General features: G+C 29.5%; 3 protein-coding genes and 2 pseudogenes across 5 annotated transcripts; 2 read left to right on the top strand and 3 right to left on the bottom strand.

Moving 5' to 3' along the window:
• Positions 1–1,405: 1,405 nt before the first annotated feature.
• On the top strand, positions 1,406–1,642 carry TVAGG3_0011870 (N-acetylmuramoyl-l-alanine amidase family; the record flags this gene model as incomplete). Its single annotated transcript, XM_001326377.1, has 1 exon — positions 1,406–1,642. The coding sequence occupies one exon, from the start codon at positions 1,406–1,408 to the stop codon at positions 1,640–1,642; it is 237 nt and encodes a 78-aa protein (XP_001326412.1).
• A 24-nt stretch (positions 1,643–1,666) lies between these two features.
• On the bottom strand, positions 1,667–1,882 carry TVAGG3_0011860 (uncharacterized protein; the record flags this gene model as incomplete). Its single annotated transcript, XM_001326376.1, has 1 exon — positions 1,667–1,882. One exon carries the CDS (start codon positions 1,880–1,882, stop codon positions 1,667–1,669), a length of 216 nt encoding a protein of 71 aa, XP_001326411.1.
• A 2,594-nt stretch (positions 1,883–4,476) lies between these two features.
• Positions 4,477–5,375, top strand: TVAGG3_0011850 (annotated as a pseudogene). The gene has a single exon. A coding segment is annotated over exon 1 (899 nt).
• An 8,863-nt stretch (positions 5,376–14,238) lies between these two features.
• Positions 14,239–15,659, bottom strand: TVAGG3_0011840 (annotated as a pseudogene). The gene has a single exon. A coding segment is annotated over exon 1 (1,421 nt).
• Positions 15,660–15,722: 63 nt separating this feature from the next.
• Positions 15,723–16,673, bottom strand: TVAGG3_0011830 (uncharacterized protein; the record flags this gene model as incomplete). Its single annotated transcript, XM_051219928.1, has 1 exon — positions 15,723–16,673. The coding sequence occupies one exon, from the start codon at positions 16,671–16,673 to the stop codon at positions 15,723–15,725; it is 951 nt and encodes a 316-aa protein (XP_051104914.1).
• Positions 16,674–23,935: the final 7,262 nt, after the last annotated feature.

The following is a 23,935-nucleotide window of genomic DNA, read 5'->3' as shown; positions in this document are numbered from 1 at the left end:
AAATCAATTTACAAGATTTAAATTTCTAAAAAAAATTCGGAAAGACAATTTTATTTGAATAAAATGAAAAAAATTCTCGTTGTTTTCTGAATTTTAAAATATTTTTGGAAATTCATGACTTAAAATTATTAATGAACCATCAATAACGATTAATTCTAGGATGGATTTATGAGTAGTATATGTTGAAGGGTTTTGTGACTTTTTTTGTAAACGTAAGAATTCATACATTTTTGAGCGATTTTGTATCATTTTTTTTTACATATGAAGTAAAAAATGTATGATTTTTACGGTTTTTATTCTTACGTTTTTGAATAAATCAAGATTTAAAAATTTTCAGAATCGTAAGAAATTTTCACTAAACCCATACATAATGAAATAAAAAAAAATAAAAAAATAAAAAAATAAACTTTAAAAATTCATGTCTTACATTTTTTGAATAATTTATTTTTTTAATTCGTATGAAAATGAGTGGATCAAGATTCGTAACCGTCAATCAATTAATGGATGCTCTTTCACCAATTCTTGAAAATGTTAAACAAGTAGATGTTTATTTCGATGATTATGTAGAAAGTATATATTATAAAGGTAAGTTTAATATTAAACCTATTGCTTTTGCATTTGATAATAAATTAATTGAAAATGCAAAAATTTGGGAATTAATTCCAGATATTGAATTTATAACAAATATTAATGATAAATGGTTTAAACGAATTCCAACCACAAAAGTTCTTTGTAAATTAATGATCAAAACTGAGGAAAAAGAATTTAACGGGTTTAAATATCATCCAAATAAAGTTTCAGAACTAGAAAATGAAAAACTTCAGAAAAATTAAACGATAGACTTTCAAATGATCGTATTGAAAAAATAAATAAACTAGCAGAAGTTGCATTTAATAATGAAATATTTGATGAATATAACCTTGAACTCAGTGATGGACTTTAAGGACCCGGGCTCAACGAGTCATGATTTATCAAAATGATTTATTTCGCTCTTCAATAATTTCTATTCTTTTTGTTAAATCATCAATTTTCATTAATGAGGTGATTCTTGATTGAGGAATAGATTTTAAACTAACAACACCTTTTATTTTTGAAATTTTGAATCCATGACCCTCTGGGTCTTGGACTCTGTCCTCAACTTTAAACATTTTATTCAATTTACATGTTGTCAATTCTTCAAATAATTTTTTATTATTAGCATAATAGTCATTAAATTCATCAACAGATGAAAAATTTTTATTTCAGTAATTGGTTTAACAACGTTTATTTTTTGTTGAACATTTTCACTTTCATTTATTTCTTCCTCCTCTGTTTCATTTATTTTTAAAATTGGTTTCATTTATCATTAAATAAAAAATTAGAATATAAGTGATGAAATATATTTTTAATTAATATTAAATCAGAAATGGCGGCAGGATTCTTTAAAAAATTATGGGATGGAATTAAGAAAGCTGCAGGTTGGGTTTATAAAAAGGTTATTAAACCTGTTGCAAACTTTTTGGCACCAGTAGCGAAAACGGCAGGAACTATCATAGGAGGAGTATTAGGTGCTAAAGCAGGTAATCCAGCGATGGGAGCACAAGCAGGTAACGCAGTTGGTGGAATTGCTGAAGGAATACTTAATAAAATAGGAGGAAAGTAGTGGAAAAATAAATAAATATTATTTTTATCTCAATATCGGTTGTAGTCTTTGATAAACTTTTTCTCCTTTATTTAAAATTTCTCTTATTGGGGCAGCTTTTGGTGTTATTGATTCAGCAACATCACTAATTGCTTCTTTATTCTTAAATATCCAATTTGCTCCTTTCTTCACTGTTTCCCAAACTTTATGCGCTCCTCTTTTTACTTTATCCCACAGTTTCTTAAATATACCTGCAGCCATAGTTGATTATTTCATCAAAATTAAAAATTCATTTTCATCTTTTAATTTTGATTTTTTATTTAATAATAAATGACGACTAACTATTTAGTGCCAAACACTAAACCGATTAATGGAAATGTTTTCATTCATTCGAAAAGATAAATGAAATATTCGCAAAGAATGACGGTGAAGATATTATAGAGAACTTGAAAGTTCATGCTATGACTCTGATGCTCCATATTTTGATGATAAACAAACTCATTTAAGAATTACAAATCCAGCTCATGATGTGAATCAATTAGGTGACACATATATTAAACGCAAAGTTAAAGCAACTCTAGTTTCAAATAAAGCTTTCACATGTGATGCCGCTTTTAAATGCATGCGTTTATTCGTTGGTTACAAATCATCAAATCAAAGCTTTAAACAATTAGAAGTAGAAACCGAAAGAGGTGATGCTGGTTATCTTCAGATGGATTGCGCCCGTGAATCTTTCGCATTTGCAACATATAAACCAAAATCAGAAAGGAAAGTTAAAAAGTTTGTTCATTCGTTATATAATAATGTTCAAAAATATGATAACTCAGTATGTGGTAAATATATTGACCCTTCAGAAGTTTTCAAGAATGCAAATGAAGAAGTTGATGTCACTTTTGATATGATTATTCCGGTAAATGATTTGTTAGCATTTCAGGCGTTCGATGATTATCCTAAATCATTTGGTGAAATCATTCTTAAATATTATGTTTTCAGGGATACTTTAGTATTTTGTCAGGTTGACCCGTTAAGAGTTGCTGATTTACAAAATTACGTTTATGAAAAGATAACTGATGAAAATTATGAAAAGATTATGAATCATGTTTATAAATATGATCGCAAATTCCAACAAATCGGACTTCCTGCCAAATTAATTACAAGCTTAGCCGCTACATCTGCTGACGCAACAGTTGAAGACGTTATTATTTCATGCACAAAGATGGAAGTTTTAGAGGATAAATGCATTACACCAGGATACGGTTTAATTGAAGAATCAGTTAAAGCAATACCACGTTTATTCAGTAAGGAAGATCCATTCATGATTCCAGCTCAACATATTGACGTTCGTTCACTAAATGGAGGTTGCATCACTCCTGAAGGTATCAGTTCAGATTTCTCATACGCTCTTCATAATGTTACAGATGTTGTGTTAACATTCCGAAGAATGCAATGCAAAGAACAGTTTTAGAAAATCCAATGCTTCGAGGTCTTCAGGTCACTATAGATTCCAGAAACTTCCCCGATCAAGCGATGACAACAGTGGGCGACATATTCTTTACACGTATGCTTCAAGCTTCTGATTAGATGGAGTGAATGAATGCACGGAAGAATACGAGGACTCATTAACTAGACCACTGAATGATGATAATGGCACACCATTAGCTAGAACATGGAAAGACCAAACTTCATTCTTATGCACTATTCCAGTTCAACGTGATGGAGCGGTATATTCTTTGATGGTTAGAAACTTTCAACTCACAAGTTACAGTACAGTGAAAGCTTATCCAATCATTCAGGGTGAAAATGACACTTACTGTTCAAAAGTGACAAATCCTCCTCAGGTTTGGTTTACTAGGACTACATATTGGACATGGACACCGGATGAAGGTTTGAAATATCATCCAACAGGTACACCACCACAGTATAGAAGTTCATATGATGAAATATTGATGAATAGAAATGTTTAAAATTATAAATTTATTTTTGATTAAATGGATTTAAATTCATCCACCCCTTATGAAGAATTAGCAGGAGTATATAATACATACATAGATGATATGATTAATGAAGCATTGAGTGATAATAGAAATGCTCTATCTAAGGAAAAATTAATGAAAATTCCATATTCTGAATGTTACTTAAATTCAATCACTGCAGCAATTGGTAAACAGAATAAAGGTAAAACATTAACGATATTAAAACAAATTATCATTATTGCTAACACTTCCCCCTATTCACATGTGTTAATTTATATCAACCGTTCAGGTTCACCTTCAGATGATACATTTGAATCTTTAAAGCATTTAATCAAAATTCCAATTATTTATTTATCACAAGAAGAAGCAGAAGATTATTTAAAAAACTTTTTAATGTATAAAGAATTATATAATACAATCAAGAAGCAAGGATTAGAGGATAAAATTATTGATAAACAACGGGATGAATTATTTGAAACACTTTCTATTTCAAATTTTGATAGAGAATTTTTGCATTCACTCATTTTTCTAGATGATGCGGTGAAATCAAAACTAATAACAAATGAGAAATCATATTTTAATCAGTTATTAACTCAATGTCGACACATTCAGTGTTCATTCTTTATGGCTGTTCAATATTTCAAAGCATTAAGCACAAACATTAAATCAAATCTATCAACACTTTTCATTTTCAGTGGTTTAGTCGTCAACAGTTGAATGTTATGCTTTATCAAGTGAATTTACCAATGAGCATTAATGAACTTTACACACAATATCAGCAATTAGGTGAACATGGGAAAATAATAGTTGATTTAAATAAAGGGGGTGTTAAATTTGATTAACTTTTTATAATTAATTTTTATTTTTTATTTATAATTAAACATGACAGAAATAGCAAATCTTCTACAAGTTCCATTAAAACAAGGGACAAACAAAAGGGGTGTATATAATAGAGCTATGAAAGTTCCTGATGGAATGAAAGAATTAGTTCATATTGTTGCTGGTCTTCAAAAAGATGTTAAACAAATGAGAAACGTTTTAACATTACCAGAAGCTCAAGCATATGCCAAACGTCATGGTCCAAATTGGGAAGCACACGAAGCAGACATTACGGGTCCAAATGGAAAACCTGATGGTATAAATGAAGTTTTCGTTACTGATGGTCAAGGAAATATTAAAGTCATAAATGGGTATAAATTAACAATGACGGATTATCCTAAACGTAAAGCATATAATGAACATTATCCTATGCAATTTGATGAAAATGGAAAAGCTGTTAAACATACATTGGAGAAGGTGAAAATGGTCCAATTAATTCATACCGTCATAATCCATATTCTTACTTCAATGAAGAATTAAATGCTATTGAAGAGGGACCGGATGGATTACCACGATATTCTAACCAGTTTGATGGTCAATATGCAAATTTAAGACCTGAAATTCCAGCTAAGAAATTCTTTAAAGTTGCTTTATTCGATCCAGTTTTCGCAAATGTTAAAGATGAACTTAAACAGCAATTCCAACCAATTATAGTAGCAAGAATTGCATCAGGTGCTTTATCTCAAGCATTCAAAGATTTAATTAAGAAACCATTATATCAGCAACGAGGTTTAACTTATGATTTAGTTAAGGAATCAGATAAAAGAAAATTTGAGAAATCAAATGATTATAAGAATGCAATTAATGAATATATTCGGTCTATTAATTTCGATGAAAATGCTAAAAATCAACTTCATGAACAAATACAGGAAATAATAGATTCAAAAGTTCCAGCAAAATAAAAGTTTAAATATATTTTTTTATTCGAATATAAATGAGAAGACGTTTCACTAGTCAAAAGAACACTAACGCAAAAGCAGAGATTACGGTTGGTTATAATGTAAATGATGATAAATCACGAATTATTCAAAATGTTAAAGTTAATGTTAGTCCTGAATTAACAAGGTCAGCAACTCAACCAAATTTATTAACTCGTGACTTACCGAAGAATGAGGAGAATGAAGAAAACCATGAGAATGGAGACCCAATCATTTTATCTGAACCGGTAAAGAAACCTGTTGAAATTCCCACTTATCCAACATACCCCCCACCTCTTTCATCAAACATCGAGAACCCAGGAATCTACGATTCCAGTCGCAATGCGCCATATAAAATAGACATTAATTCAGAATTAATGAAAATATATCGTGATATCATAACTGATAATTATGATTCAATAATAAATTTAATTGACCAATCCGGTTTAATTATTTTACCTTATGAATCATTAATTCACATTATCGCCATTCTTTGTGATGTTCAAGATTCAGACGTGAAGATTCAATTTTTCATAGATGATGAGGTTTCATGCTGCGGAACAGTTGCAAAAATAAATCCTATAAAGGATATTAGCACAATTAAGATATCAAAGAACGGAACAACAACTGAACTTCATTTAACATATAATGATATTTATAATAAAATAGTTGATGAATATAAAATATCACTTGAAAAATTCTTTGTTAAGGCTATTTAATATTCAAGCATTAACATTATCGAATAATAATCCTTTGAATCATAATCGATAATAATTGACCTTTCACCAGTTTCTATCGTTTGTTTTATTTCTTTTTGTTCCCCACTATCTGGATCGGTCATTGTAATTGTTTTTGTTATAGTATCAGCTTTATCTTTAACTTCAATCTTTTTTCCATCGGGATATTTAAACCAAAATTCCAAAAAATTCGATATTGTCAATCTGTTCATATTTTAATCTATCAATTACATTTTTAATACCATCTGAAAATCTTATGAAATGGTCATTATATGGGTTTGATTGAACTAAATTTGAATGAAGTGAAATATAACCTGATGATGAATATGACATCGACTCATATTTTCTGAAAACACTAAAATTTATAACATGAATGAATTTCTTATTCGTTGAATTTATGAATTCTTGAGGTAATCTTATTCTAGTTTTATTTATCACTGGAAAATAACGCTTTACCATATTTTTAATCGTAATAAAAAAATGTCAATTATCAATATTATTTCGAATAATAACTGTGAATTAAATTTAACAGTTAGCGGAATTTATAATGTTACTCTCGTTTCTGTGAGTGGTAAATTTAATCCCATTCTTTTAGACCCTTCAGATTATATATCATTTATTAAAGATGACCATGAGCCGCATAGCGGCGGGGTCGTAGACCTAAAAACGTATGATATGTATATAAATAATGTGATAACGAAATGGGATATTAACATGATTTTAAGTTATTTAAATGAATCATTTATCATATGGTATGAAGAAAATTTTAAATCAAAACCTGATAAACTTTTTGAACTTGATGAAATAAATAACCTTATTAAATTTCCGCTGAAAATTAAATTTTGTACTCCTCGTCTTCGTTCATTGTTGGGGATATTAAATTTTGAAAAAGATGTTGGGGATGTTTTGTATTCTGACACTGGTTCTAATTTCATTTTAATCAAATGTGATAAAGTTAATACCCCAATGAGATTTTCACATCAAACATTAGACCCTAACTCTTACCCATCAATACAAAACATTTTATCCATCAACTTAAACATATTTTCTTTATCATATCCGTTTCAATTATCTGGGAATTCATTTATTCTTCATTCAAAAGATTTATCAAATATTAAATTTAGAATAACTGACCTATTTGATTGTGATTTAGAATTTATGAATGAAATATTATGGCAATTTCAAATAGAAAAAATAGCTGATGAGATAACAGATTAAATATTTATTTTTAAATCGTAATAAATGATTAAACAACAACAACCACACAACTTAAGGCACAGACATTACATACGCCATATATGCATATAATTCAAAGACGGCAGAACAAACGCAAATGTTGAAATATGGAGATTTGGAGATAGTATTGAAAAATGACCATTTTGAATTCGTTTGCAAAGGTGGTGCAGTGATATCAAATATAAAAGAAATTTTATTTATGAATTCAAAAATTAAAGGTATAACGGATGATATAACATCAATTCCACCAGAAGAACAGAGATATTACGCATTAAATGCATTTCCTAAAGTTTTGAAGATTGGAAGATTTAATTTAAATGAGGAATTCATAAAAGGTTTCCTAAATGACATAATGAAGAAGGCAGATAAGGGATTTGTGGTAGTGAATTAATGAAGAAGGCAGATAAGGAATATGTTAATGAAAAAGATAATGAAATTATAGAAAGGGTTGAATGGTATCATGAACGGACATCGAAGATTTCTTAAAACTAAAGCTGATACAGGATGGGTTTCAGAATGTTTAGACCTTAAAGCAGATATATCATTTGTTAACGATGAGTTAGCAAAGAAAGCAGATATATCATTTGTTAACGATGAGTTAGCAAAGAAAGCAGATATATCATTTGTTAACGATGAGTTAGCAAAGAAAGCAGATATATCATTTGTTAACGAAATATACCAAAGTTTAGTTGGAACAAAAAATATTGAAACTATTGTTGGCGACTTTTCTGTCAATGAAGAAAACAAATATTTTAGATGGGAGTTTGTACAGTCCTTAAGAAATGGTATACGGTATAAACTCATTCCGAAAAATAACAATGAAATGTATGTAGGCTATATAAAGAATAATGGCACACAAGTTAAAGTTCCATTAGACAACAACTGTTACTTAAACTTATATGGAGACGAACAAAAGAAATATTTAAGAGTTTATGAAATGACGGATATGACATTGTCTAACGTAGCTCCAGCACCGTATTATTATGACTATGGTGTTGACGCACATGTAGACCCAAAAAGCAAACATTATATTTAGAATATTATAGATATAAAAGATATAATGCAATAGAAAAAACGAAAATATATACTATTATGAAGATGACAAAAATAAATATTATAGTCAAGATTTTACATACCCTGAAAACATAAGATTATATTATAAAAAATATTCTGACACAAACCAAAGAAACCCGAAATAGTTACACTATATTTTAAGTTCAAAAGAGACAATCCTATAATATCTCATATGTTTGATTTAATGAACCCAGTAGGTTCTATTTATACATCTATGGATGTGAGAGGTCCTCAAGCAATGTTTGGTGTTGGTGCATGGGAACAAATAGTCGACAGGTTTTTGTATTGTGCAAACTCTTCAAAGGAAACAGGGGGAAGTAAAACGATTACAGGTGAAAATTTACCTGCACACAGTCACTACATTGATTTAAGCACATCTCAAGCAGGTGTGGCATAAGCATAGATATTGGGATTGGTCAGAATGACAAAAGGTAAAGGATATGATGTTAAAGATGATGTTAAATTTTGCCATAAATTGTTACTGAGTGACACTCAGGAGAAGGAAACCATACACATCATGTTTCAGGATATACACAAACAACGGGACAAAGTAAAGATTACATGCCACCATTTATGACTGTATTCGCATGGTATAGAGTTCAATGAATGCTCAATGTTTGTGAAACAAACTTTAGGAGCTCCAAAAGAGCAAACGACATAATTTAAATTTTTATTTTAGTATAAATGAAGATTCTACCATATGGTGTTATTGGAAGAGATAAAGATGGAAACCCAATATTTGATCCAAAGTTAAAATTAAAGTTACTGACAAGACAACAACTTGAAAAGTTGCTGAAACCAAAACAGAATGAAAAATGAGAAATGAGAAAATGAGAAAGAAAAAAAATTTAAATTATGCAATTTTATTTTTATCATAAATGACCAAATTAATTAAGCCAACTATTTCTAAATTAATGATACCAATGAAATCATTTCATGGAGTACTTATCCCAGGTTCTTCACAATTAGCCGGGGCAAGTGTTGTGACTCAAGGTGGAACATTAGCGAATCCATTCAAATTATTAACTAAAGATGAACTTAATAAAATGATGATAAAATAACTGATAACAAAATTTTATTTCACTACTACCATAAAAACAGGTGATATCTCACCTCTTCACCTAAATTATATTTTTGTTCAAAGCTTCCACGAGAGAAAAGATTCCTCATTCGCTAAGGATTCCAAAAATGAAAAAATCATTGATTTCGGCTGAGAAAAAACAGCAAAACCCTTCTTCCACGGGAACAAAGAAATAAAGAAGAAATAAAGAAGAAATAAAGTAAATTTTTTATTTATTCCCGTGGAAGATAAAGCACTTTTATGATACTTTTTATTCACGACAAACAAGACAAATAAAGAAAATAAGAAAATACGGCACTGTCGCGGTTCGAACCACAGACTCTGACCCCTCCATAACACCACCTTAGACCACTGTGCTACGTAGCCTGTCGACATAAGATTTTATAAATTACATATTTGACGTAAATTTATTTCCCAGTTCTTCAAAAATAATTAATTATTGAATAACCTAAAAACCATGAGACTTTGTCTCCGGACTCTTTGAGTCACTTAACGATAAAATAAGTGATAACAAATTTTTATTTTTATCATAAATGAATACCCCACAAGCTCAAAATTTACCACGAATCATAACAAGGGAGGAAATGATAAAAATGATGCAAGAACATGTTAAAAATAACAAACCACTAAAATTGAGAAAATGTGGTTATGCGGTAATGATGGAAAGAGAGATGTTGTCGAAGAGGAATAAAAATTAAATTTGGATGAGTTTAAAAATTCATCTTTATTAAATTCATCTCTTCCAATCAATTTATTTATTCTATTAAATTCTTTTATTTTTGCTTCACTCAGTTTAAGGATTGAACGATAAGTTTCTAATTTTTCGATTATTTCTTTCCTCTCTTTATCGTTTTCAACCCCACCGCATTGTGGCTTCTTTTTGTAAAGCATATTTTTGATTTAATTCTGTTTAGTTTCTTTTTATATTCATCGTCTGGACTCTTGACTGCTTCGTTGTCACTCATTTCTTACGAAATAAAAAAATTAAATATTATTTAAATATAATGGAGTAATAAAATAAATCGGAATTTCTATTAATTTATTGTCAACTTCAACTAATGCATTGCCGTTAATATATCTAACAAATTCAGCTATTGTGTCAAATCTTCGTCTTCTTTTTGTCATTGATTTATCAGTTTTTCCATAATCGAGATGAATCAAAACTTTATCCTTGTTTAAAATTCATGAGCCCCGAATTAATTTGTTCACGTTTAACATCATTCAACCTTTCCATTTGCTTTCTAATATATTCCCATTCTTTTGAAATATCATTTTTCATTTCCACGGTTTCATGTTTATTGTTCTATGCCATGTATTATTGTAATAATATACTAACTGCTGTATGATGGAGTCATGATTTCCATCCCAGTATATCTGACCATTAACCCCTAACGCATCTCTAAGAGTTCTCATTACCGCATCAACTATTTTATTATGAAACGTATATGGAGAGGATGAAAGTAAAAATTAATTTGTGGGAAATAATGAGCCATAGCTGCCTGAAATCCTTTATCACCATCACCCCTTATATTATCTACTCTTTCATGATCTAGTAAGTATTGAATAGCTCTTCTTGTTTCCTGTTCTGTTTTCCCTTTCACCGGAATGCAATATAAATATCTGGTGTTAATGTTAATGGCAAATAAATAAGTAACGTTTCCTCTTGAATATTCTAAATGATCGATTTCGTATGAATATGGATATGGTGCAAATGAAGGGCGACTAAATTTTTCCTTTAACGGTTGAATTTTTGGGTCAGTTGGTTTATTTAATATTTGAAATCCTTTTTAAAATCTTTTTGCTTCTTTAATGTTTGAAATGGATATAATAAAGTGAATGATGAAGGATTAACTGAAGGAGGAGGTACTGTCGTTGGAGGGTTTGGTGTTGCAGGTGGTTTAATTTTATCTGCTTTGATTTTGGATTTCATTCCCCCTTCATTAATTCTGGATGTATTCTATTCATTTGTTTTAAATATGCTGTATATAAAGGTTTGATATACTTTCCCGCTTCGAGTTTATGTTGAAGGATGAATTCCAAAAGTTGATCTTCATTTAAAAGTCGGGCTGAATATGGTTTAACTAATGAATCATAAATTAAAGCTTGTGCTTCATTTATGGTCTGAAGGACCTGGGCGTTTTGCACCTTTTGTTTTTGTTCCTTTGGTTTTTGCGGCTCAGGATTATATAATTTATATAATTTATATAATTCATCAATATCTTCTTCTGTTAATACTTTATTTTTGAAATCTTTCAATTGTTTAAGTTGTGATTTACTTTTTCCCTTTGAATATTCATTATTTTTAATTTTGTCTTTAATTTTAGAAATTATTTTATCATGATATTTCAAAACTTCATTTTTATAATACGAATAATAATAATCCATATCATCACCCGTTATATTGTTATCATGTTTTTGGAGATATGATTTTAATTCATAATAATAAGAAAATTTTGATTAAGTACTAAATCATCAATTAAATTTTTTAAATCTGTGTTATTCATTTATATAAAAATAAAATAATGTTTTAAGGGTGCCCACCTCTTTGAATCATAGTATCAAAACCATCATTAACGGTTCCTTTTGTCTCTTCTGTGGCATTTATTAAATAAATGGCATACAACATCCATTTTCACAACATACAGCCTTAGTGTGTGCTCCTGTTAATGCAGTCTTACCGATTGTTAAGCGAGTCATTGACCCGTTTTTAAGTTGTAAATTAATATTCTGACCATCAAATATCACTTTATCATTTATTATATCCAAATAATTTTTAGGTGTTAATTGTTTATTTTGTCGTAAACTAACTCCTTTCATTTTTTGTGCAATCTTTTTAAAATCACTTCCATCAATTGAACCGTTGAATGAAGTATAACACTTAGGACATAAAGCAACCATGTTATCACCTTGTTTCTCAATTGCTAAACCCAATAACTTCTTCTCATGTGCTTTTTCTTCAGCTTTATTCTTTAATTTAGGTTTAAATTTCTCATTAAAACAAAGAAATCAAAAGGTGCGAATTTGTAAATGTTTTTATCATAAAATTTTTTATCGGTTACAATTGCTTGAAATGCTTGAGTGTTAGGAAGATTTGGGTCGCCAGCGATTGCCCAATAAGATGAATCAGTATCACCTTCAATGAAATGAAAACGATTAACATCCATGCATTTATACATAAAATCATAAATGAAAACCAAATACCAGTATTTTGCGTTATCTAAAGTGAAGAATGCCTCTTGTAAACATGTATCACATCTATAAAATCTATCTTTAAGCATCACTTGATACGTATCTTCACCTATTTCTCTTATGTTTTTAAACTTATTTGACATACATGCAACGCGTGCCTTCTGTGCATTCATTATTTTAGTCTTTGCGTAATTTTGTGTATTCATTGCATCGTAACCATATGATCCATTAAGTGAAATCTTGCAAAATAAACTTTTTCCTTTATTTCCTTCTAATTCAGCCTTTTGTCTTTCGTTCATAAATTCGTTCGCAAATTCATTAAAACAAGTGTTTTTCGTAAATGTTAAAATTGATTGAATGTCATCAATGATAAAATGAAATCTGTCTATTAGATACCAAAGATAATAAGAAGAAAATGGTTGATATTGGTTGTGTGTTGATGCTAACTGAGTTAATTTCCTCTGTTTCTGGTCAACTGGTAGATTGTTTGATTTCATGTAATTATACATAAAACCAATTGTTTTTTCATCTGTGATAATATCAAAGTTTCTTATTATTGGTAAAAAGTTTATGTAATCATTAATGTATTTTTCATCAATGTGACCCTTTACTTCAGCCACGAATAAAGTATTTTTCTTCTTAATTATTCCCAGTGCTTTTGCTTTCTTTGTTGCTGTATCACAAATGATAACACCATTCAATCTTCCCGGCATATACATTTTATGGTCAGTATATTGAATGAAATCATGAGGATTAGATGAAAATGATGAAGGATATAATGAATTAAAGTCAACACCAACGAAATGAGTCATAATGTTGGAAGTGTCCTCATTTGATACAGTTTTAGTTTCTGGATTATATGAAAGTTTATTAATGTGCGTGATTCCTTTAAGATTTACTCTATGTTGAACATTTGATAAACCACCAGTAATTCCATTACGGAGATGTGATAAGCTTCAACTGAATCTAGAGTCATTGGTAAATTATTTTTTAATGTATAATTTCTTAAATTGATTCTTAAACGTTGAACATCTTCATCTTTATTTGATTTTACGACATTGCAATAACAACACATTAACTGACAATTTTCTTTGGTATGTGGTTTTTCATTATCGATTCTATCAATGTTGGTTTATTAGCATATGTAAACGCTTTACCACACATTTTGCATTTAGATGAAAGGATTAAATCGTGATAGTATTGATAGTCATCCATTGAAACATTGTTTTTAGTATCCCTTTCTGCTTTTTCATCTTGTTTCTTATATGAATCAATTTTATATTTCCAATACTTTTTTGTTAATTCAAAACTTGATTCCACATTTTCTTCTTCTGGATATGTTTCGTTAGGATTGAAGTTCTTATATGCTAACGCGTAACGAATCATTGATGCATTCGATGATAAAGAAAGATTATGAAGCATGTCAATTTTATAAACAAATGTTTCTTCAATAATTTTATCAATTGGGTCAATCATAATTTCAACGTCTTTATTGCAATAATGAATAAAATATTCTAATCTATTCTCAAAATTTTTAGCATCATTGAGATATATTTGATAATCTGAATCGGATATTGTTTCTTGAGTTAATGCTGAATAAAATGAATCTTGAGTGAATGGTTCCACTTTATATAATTCATCTTCGTAATTCTCCCATGTGATGAATTGATAAGGGAAAAAGGATTTAACACGTGATTTATTGTTTCCGAAATCTTGAGTGAATTGGTCTAATGTTCCACCCGCTATATAATTTCTGATGTCAATAAATCTTAATTCATATGGACAGTTTGTTTTCTTTACAATGATTTGCTTAAATTGAGAAGAAGAACCCAGCATTGATTTTATTTTCCATTTTGCAGTGTTTAAATCACGAAGAATTAAATTTAAATCAAACTTTCCCGAATTAAAACCTATGATATTCACTTTATTGAATTCCTCATCTAGAAGTTCTTTAAATGCTTCCTTCTGTTTTTCATTTAATGTATGGGACAAAGTCCCCGCCGTTTGGTCCGTTTGCGGCTTCATTAATTCTTCATATTGTTCAATATTTGATTTAGCAACTAATGAACAGGTTGAAAATAAAAATTCAATCCAATCAGAGATGAACGAATCACTTGATGTTAAGCAAAAATTCCTCGTAAATGTTTTATCACGGTCTACGACCTCGCCGCTTCGGTCTGAAAGACCTTCAGGACTCAAAGAGTCCGTTTGCGGCTTTATTTTGACAGTTGATGATACCATAAATGGTTTTAAGTAAGCGTTCAAAGTTGCACATTCAGAAAGTTGAAGTTCTTCTTTAGTCTCTAATGTTTCGAAGTCAAAAGTAATATAATATCTTGTTGGTTTATAATATTCCTGCAAATTGTGAGCTAATAGCCATTGATATATCTTCTGTTTCGTGATATGTGGTGCATATGGTTGTTGTGTGTTTTGCAATTGAACGTCTTGAATTAATCTTCCATTATTTTCTTTACATTTCTCACAATGCTTTAAAAATCTTCTTTGGTTTTTCCTTTCTGGGTCATCACGGATAGAATATACTTCTTCTTTGCAAAAGGGGCAAACTTTATATCCTGTGAGTGCTTCAACGTCTGTAATTCTGTCAGCGTGAAGTTTTCCACATGGACTCTGTGTTAATAAAATATTTACTGTTTCAAATTCTGGATCTATCATTATTGATTCCACTAATGGAAAGTCTACCTTATTTATGTCTACGTCTTCTGGTTGAGGGTCACAATAATAAAAATCAATATTAACGTTTAACATTCTTGCTAACCTCTCACTTTCTGATGAAATGTCAAATCCTTCATATGCATCTATGGCTTCATTTAAATAACTTCTACGAGTTTTAGGATTAACACCATCAGGAATGTTATAGAAGCGTTTAAATAACCTTCTACCTTCGGCTCTTATTTGATTATCATTCATTTTAGCTGTTCCGTTTTTGTTCATTTATGTAAGAATAAAAAATTAAAAAATAAATAAAAATAAAGTTTATTTTTTTAAAGTCCAGGGCTAAAGTCCATAAAATGAATTAAGAACACATAAATTTTTATCATCTGCGACGTGACGAATACATTTTAATTTACTCAAGAATGCGTACCCTGATACATTAAATCTAATTCCTGTCTTATTTAATTTCACAACTTTGAAAAGGAATGTATGAATAGCTATAAAATGATGAGATGATGTTTTATGGGTTGCTTCCATTTTTTCTGAAATAAATGAATAAATATAATGTTTATAAGTTTTCATATCTTTTATATTCTTAATAACGAATGGTATAGACCTTTCAACTTCGTCTTCCTTCGGTGCTGTTCTTTCATATGAAACATTATTAGTATCTTCAATAATGAAACCACAATCGCATAAAATTTTATATGTACCAATTGTTTCTTTTGATATTTTATCTAACAAATCAAAAACTTTATCAACACCTGTACATTTATTTAAATAATAATTTGTGTAAATATCATGGTCTTCTTTCTTAATCGTATTTGTTGCATATGTTACATTTTTCAGTGCTTTTTTGAATTTTTCAGAATCAAGAGGAGGTGAAAGTAATATACATGGATAATCTCCATCGTCAATAAATTGTAACTTATGTTTATGAATAAATTTTGTGCCTTCTTCTGAAAGTGTTTCATCTATTTCACCATCTAATAAATTTTTAGTAGATTCCAAAAAGTAATTTTTATATCTTTCTTCATGAGATTTTTGAACTTCTGATTCTGAAGCTGGGATATTCATTAAACCCTCTACTTCATTCTCATTATATTTTTCAACTTCTCTTAATTCCTTAATTTTTTCATCTATTTCATCTCTTATTTTTTCCAGTCTTTCAATTTCATCATATTCATCATCTTTAATCCGTTCTTCATAATATTCAGGGAAAACATCAGGTTCTTTAGGTTTTTCTTCTTCAGATGTGGGATATAAGAAATTTATAACATCATCTTTATTCATTTTTCCATCATAACCCACCCCTTATGAGAATTAGCAGTGAAGTAATATACTAGATACATGACATAGATGATTGATTAATGACATTGAGTGATAATAGAAATGCTCTATCTAAGGAAAAAATTAATGAAATTCCATATTCTGATGTTGAACTTAAATTCAATCACTGCAGCAATTAGTAAACAGATACAAGGTAAAAACATTACGATTTAAACAAATTATCATTATTGCTAACACTATCCCCCTATTCACCAGTGTTATAATTTTATATCAACCGTTAAGGTCAACCTTAATGGATTACATTTGAAATACTTTAAAAGCATTTAATACAAAAGTTGCCAATATTAATTTTATCAAAGAAGAAGCAGAAAGATTATTTAAAAAACTTTTTAATGTATACAAGAATATATAGATAGCAATCAAGAGCAAGGATTAGAAGGAATAAAATTATTGATAAACACGGGAGCGAATTATTTGAAACACTTTCCTATTTCAAATTTTGATAGAGAATTTTTTGCAATTCACTCATTTTCTAATGACTGCGGTGAACTCAAAACTAATAACAAATGAGAAATATATTTAGTATCATTATTAACCTCAATTCGTACAATTTCAGGTTCATTCTTTATATGCTGCTTCAATTATTCAAGCATTAAGGCGACAAACATTGAGAATCAAATCTATCACACTTTCATTTCAGTGGGTTTAAGTCGTCAAAACAGTTGAATGTTGCTTATCAGTGAATTTCCCATGAGCATTAATGAACTTTACAACACAATATAAGCAATTAGGTGAGACATGCATGGAAAATAATAGTTGATTGAGAATAAATGGTGTTAATTGATTAACTTTATAATTAATTTTTTATTTTTTATTTTACATTAAACATGACAGAAAGAATAAGCCAAATCATTCTACAAGTTCCATTAAAACAAGGGGAAACAAAAGGGGTGTCTTAATATGAGCTAATGAAAGGTCTCGAATAGGAATGAAAGAATAGTTCATATTGTTGCTGGTGCTTAAAAAATTTGTTAAACAAATGAGAAACTTTATTTAACATTACCAGCAGAAGCGAGAGAGACACCAAGCGTCATGTCCAATTGGGAAGCACACGAGCAGACATTAACGGGCTCCATAATGGAAACCTGATGGTATAAATGAATTTTTTCGTTTACTGATCGGTCAAGGAAATTATTAAAGTCATAAATGGGTATAAATTAAACATCGAGGATTATCCTAAACGTAAAGCAATAATAATGAAACATTATCGCTAGCACTTTGATGAAATGGAAGCTGTAAGCAATACACTTGGAGAAAGGTGAAAATGGTCCAAGTTAAATTTCATACCGTCATAATCCATATCTCTTACTTCAATGAAGAAATTAATGCTAATTAGAAGAGGCCGGCAATGGATTACCACGATATTCTAAACCAGTTTAATGTCCCAATATTGCAAATTAAGACCTAAATTCCAGCTAAGAAAATTCTTTAAGTGCTTCTATTAAGACCATTTTCGGCAATGTGTAAAGAGAACTTAACAGCATTCAACAATTATAGTAGAAGAATTGCATCAGGCTCTTTATCTCAAGACTTCAAAGATTTAATTAAGAAACCATATTAATTCAGCAACGAGGTATACAATTATGATTAAGTTCAGGAACAGATAAAAGAAAATTTTGAGGAACGAAATCAATGAATTATAAGAATGCAATTAATGAATAATATTTCGGTTATTAAATTTCGATAAAATGCTAAAAATCAACATTCTGACAAATACAAAATAATAGATCAAAAGTTCCAGCAACAATAAAAGTTTTAAATAATATTTTTTTTATTCGAATATAAATGAGAAGACGTTCCTAGTCAAAAGAACAACTAACGCAAAACAAGATTAGGTTGGTTATAATGTAATATGATCGACTAAATCACGATAATTCAACCAGATAGTTAAAGTAATGTTAGTCTGAAATTAACAAGGTCAAAGGCAACTCCAAAAAGAAATCTCTAATTAACTCGTGACATTACCGGAAGAATGAGGAGAATGAAGAAAACCAAGAGAATGAGACCACAACTCAATTTTATCTGAACCGGTAAAGGAACACTGTTGAAATTCCCAATCTATCCAACATACCCCACCTCTTATCATAAAACATCTCGAGAACCCAGGAATCTACGATTCAGTCGCAAATGCGACTATAAATATGACATTCAATATCAGAATTATGAAAATATATCGTGATAGTCAAATGATAATTAATGATTCAATTAATGAAATTTAATTGAACCAATTCCGGTTTATTATTTTACCATTATGATCATTAATTCTATCGACATTCTTTTGTGATGTTCAAGATCAGACGTTGAAGAATTAATTCTTTTCATAGATGACGAGCGTTTCATGCTATGCGGACAGTTGCAAAAGATAAATCTATAAAGGATATTAGCATCCAACAATTAAGAATCATCACACAAGAACGGACAAAACTGAACTTCATCTTAAATATAATGATATTTGATTTATAATAAAATAGTCTGATGAATATACAATATCACTTGAAAAATTCTTTGTTAAGGCTATTAATATTCAAGCATTAACATATCGAATAATAATCCTTGAATCATAATTCGATAATAATTGACCTTTATTCACTCAGTTTTCTATCTTTGTTTTATTTTTTTGTTCCGCACTATTGGATCGGTCATTGTATTGTTTTTGTTCTAGTAATCCAGCTTTATCTTCTTCAATCTTTTTTTCCAAACTCGGATAGTTTTAACCAAAATCTCCAAAAATTCGATATTGTTCAATCTGTTCATATTTTAATCTATCAATTAATTTTAATAACCATTGAAAATCTTTATGAATGGTCATTATATGGTTTGAGTGAACTAAATTTTGAATGAAGTGAAATATAACCTCGATGAATGAATATGACATCGATCCTATTTTCTGAAAACACTAGAACATTTATCAAATTGAATGAATTTCCTTTCGTTGAATTTATGATTCTTGAGGTAAATTTATTCAGTTTTAATTTATTCACTGGAAAATAAGCTTTACATATTTTTAATGTAAAAATGTCAATATCAATATTATTTGAATAAATGACTGTGAATTAAATTTAACGTTAGCGAATTATAATGTTACTCTCTTTCTGTTGAGTGGTAATTTTAATCCACCTTCTTTTAGACCTTCAGATTAATTCATTTATTAGAAAGTACCATGAAGCCGCATAGCTGCGGGGTCGTAGACTAAAAAGAGAAGTATATAAATAATTGGTTGAATAACGAAATGGGGATATTAAACATGATTAAGTTATTTAATGAATATTTATCATATTGTATGAGAAAATTTTTAAATCAAAACTGATAAACTTTTTTGAACTTGAATGAAATAAATAAACCTTATTAAAGTTCCGCTGAAAATTAAATTTTGTACTCCTCGTCGTCTTCGTTCATTGTTGGGGATATTATAATTTTGAAAAAGATGTCTGGGGATGTTTTGTATTTGATACCGGTTTAAATTTCATTTTAATCAAATGTGATAAAGTTTAACCCCAATGAGATTTTCACATCAAAACATTAGACCCTAACATCTTTCCCCGATCAATACAAAACATTTATCCATCAAACTTAAACATTTTCTTTATCATATCCGTTTCATTATTGGAATTATTTATTCTCTCATTCAAAAGGATTTATAAATATTAAATTTAGAATAACTGCCTATTTGATTGTGATTTAAGAATTTGATGAATGAAATATTATGGGCAATTTCAAATAGAAAAAATAGCTGAGAGATAACAGATTAAATAGTTTGAGGTTTTAAATTCGTAAGTATTTAATGTAGTGGTATTAAACAAGAACAACTCACAGCAATTAAAGGCACAGCCATCTAATACGCCATATATGCATATAATTCAAGGACGGCAGAACAAACGCAAATGTTGAAATAGTGGAGATTTGAGTAGTAAATTGAAAATGACCATTTTGAATTCGTTTGCAAAGGTGGTGCAGTGAATTAAATATAAAAGAAAGATTTTATTTATGACATTCAAAAATTAAAGTTAGACGGATGATATACACACATTCCACCAGAAGAAAAAGATATACGCATGAAACGTGCATTTCCTAAAGTTTTGAAGATTGGAAAGTTTAATTTAAATGAGGATTCTAAAAGGGTTTCCTAAATGAACATAATGAAGAAGGCGATAAGGGATTTGTGGTATGAAATTACTGAAGAAGGCAGATAAGGAATATGTTAATGTAGAAAAGATAATGAAATTATAGAAGGGTTGAATGGTACATGAACGGACATACTGAAGATTCTTAAACTAAAGCTGATACAGGATGAGGTTTCAGAAATGTTTAGACCTTAAAGGCAGATATATCATTTTGTTAACGTATGAGTTTAGCCAAGAAAAGCCGATATATAATGTTTAACGATGAAGTTAGCAAAGAAAGCAGATATATCATTTTGTTACGATGAGTTAGCAAGAAAGCAGGATATATCATTTCGTTAAACGAAATATAACTATAAAGTTTAGTGGAACAAGAAAATATTGAAACTATTGTGGCGACTGTTTCCTGTCAATGAAGAAAACCAAATATTTTAGATGGGAGTTTGGTACAGTCTTAAGAATGGTAGAGGCGTTTGGTGGGATCGTATTGAGGAGATTGTCGTCATTCGTCACAAAATAAAATGAATATGTTATGTAGGCTTATAAAGAATATGGCACATCAAGTTAAATTCCATTAGACAACAACTGTTTACTTAAACTTATATGTGAGACGAACAAAAGAAGTAATTTAAGATTTTAATGAAAGCACGGATATGACATTGTCTTAAAACGTAGCTTCACACGTATTATTATGACTATGGGTGTTGACCGCACCATAGTAAGACCCAAAAAAGCTAAACATTATATATTTAGAATTATAGATAGATATAAGATAAATAGATAGCAATAAAAATACTCCGAAATAGTATACTATCTATGAAGATGACAAAGATAGAATTTGATAAGTCAAGATTTACATACCCTGAAACACCATAAAGATATATTATAAAAAATATTCTGACAGAAAACCAAAGAAACCCGAAATAGTTACACTATATTTTAAGTTCAAAAGAGACAATCCTTATAATATTCATCATAGTTTGATTTTAGATGAACAGTAGGTTATATTTATACATCTATGAATGTGAGAGTCCCTCAAGCAATGTTTGTGTGTGTGCATGGGAACAAATAGATCGCCAGTTTTTGGTATTTGTTGCAAACTATCAAGACACAGGGGGAAAGTAAAACACGATTAACAGGTGAAAATTTACCTGCACACAGTCACTACATTGATTTAGCACATCTCAAGCAGGTGGCAATAAGCATGAGATATTGGGATTCGGTCAGGAATGACAAAAGTAAGGATATGATGTTAAAGATAGTTTAAATTGTTGCCATAAATTTTTACTCCGGAGGTGACACTCAGGGAGAAGGAAACATACACATCAAGTTCAGGATATACACAACCAACGGGACAGAAGTAAAGATTACATGGCACCATGTTATGACTGTTTCGCATGGTATAGAGTTCAATGATAATGTCAATGTTTGGAAACAAACTTAGGAGCTCTAAAAGAGCAAACGACATAAATTTAAATTTTTATTTTAGTAATATAAATGAAGATTCTACATATGGTGTTATTGGAAGAGATAAAGATTGGAAACCCAATATTTGATCCAACGTTAAAAATAAAGTTACTCGAAAGACCAAACAACTTGAAAAGTTGCGAAACAAAACAGAATGAAAAATGAAAAATGAGAAAAAATGAGAAAGAAAAAATTAAATTATGCATTTATTTTTATCATACTGACAAATTAATTAAGCAACTGATTTCTAAAATTAATGATACCAATGACATCATTTCAGAGTACTTTATCCCAGGTTTCTTCAAACATTAGCAGGGGCAAGTGTTGTGATCAGGTGGAACATTAGCGGAATCCATTCAATTATTAACTAAAGATGAACTTAATAAAATGATGATAAAATAAACTGAATAACAATAATTTTATTTCACTACACCATGAAAACAGGTGATATGCTCACCTCTTCACCTAAATATATTTTTGTTCACAGCTTCCACGAGGAGAAAAGATTCCTCTATCTCGCCCTGAGAGAGATTCCAAAAAAATGAAAAAAATCATTGATTTCGGCTGAAAAAACAAGCAAAACCTTCTTCCACGGAAACAAAGAAATAAAGAAGAATAAAGAAGAAATAAAGTAATTTTTGATTATTTATTTCCCGTGGAATATAAAGCACTTTATCATGATACTTTTTATTCATCGACAAACAAGACAATCAGAAACTGACGAAAATACGGCACTGTCGCGTTGAAAACCACAGACTCGACCCTCCATAACACCACCTAGACCATGTGCTACGAGCCTGTCGACATAAGATTTATAACTATTAACATATTTTGACGTAAACTTTATTTTCCCAGTTCTTCATTTATCAAAATAATTATTTTGAATAACCTAAAACCATGAGACTTGATCTCGACTCTTTGCGTCCACTTAACGATAAAATTAAGGATAACAAATTTTTTATTTTTTATCATAAATGATACCCCACAAGCTCAAAAATTTACCCACGATCATAACAAGGAGAAATGATTAATAAATGAATGCAAAAATGTTAAAAATAACAAACCACTAAAATTGAGAAATGGTGGTTATGCATGTAATGATGGTAAGAGAGATGTTGTCGAAGAAGGAATAAAAATTAAATTTGATTGAGTTTAAAAATTCCATCTTTATTAATTATCTTTCCACATCATTTATTTAATTCTAATTAAATTCTTTTATTTTTGCTTCACTCAGTTAAGGATTGGAACGATAGTATTTCTAATTTCGATATATTTTCTTTCCTCCTCTTTATAGTGTTCAACCCCATCCACGCATTGTGCGCTGGTCTTTTTGTAATGAGATGATTTTTTGAATTTTAATTCTTTTAGTTTCTTATTTATAATTCATCGTCTGGACTCTTGACTGCTTTTGTTGTCCCTCCATTTTCTTACGAAATATAAAAATAAATATTATGGTAAATATAATGAGTAATAAAATATAAACTCGGAATTTCTATTAATTTGATTTTTAACTTCAAACTAATGCATTGCGTTAATATATTAACCAAATTGCTATTGTGTCAAATCTTCCGTCTTCTTTTTGTCATTAATTTAATCAAGTTTTTCTATAATCGAGATGAA

The sequence above is a fragment of the Trichomonas vaginalis genome, chromosome IV (genome assembly GCF_026262505.1).
Source record: "Trichomonas vaginalis G3 chromosome IV, whole genome shotgun sequence".
Lineage (NCBI taxonomy): Eukaryota > Parabasalia > Trichomonadida > Trichomonadidae > Trichomonas > Trichomonas vaginalis.
The sequence above is the reverse complement of the archived record's forward strand: the minus strand, read 5'-3'. Positions and strand labels throughout refer to the sequence as shown.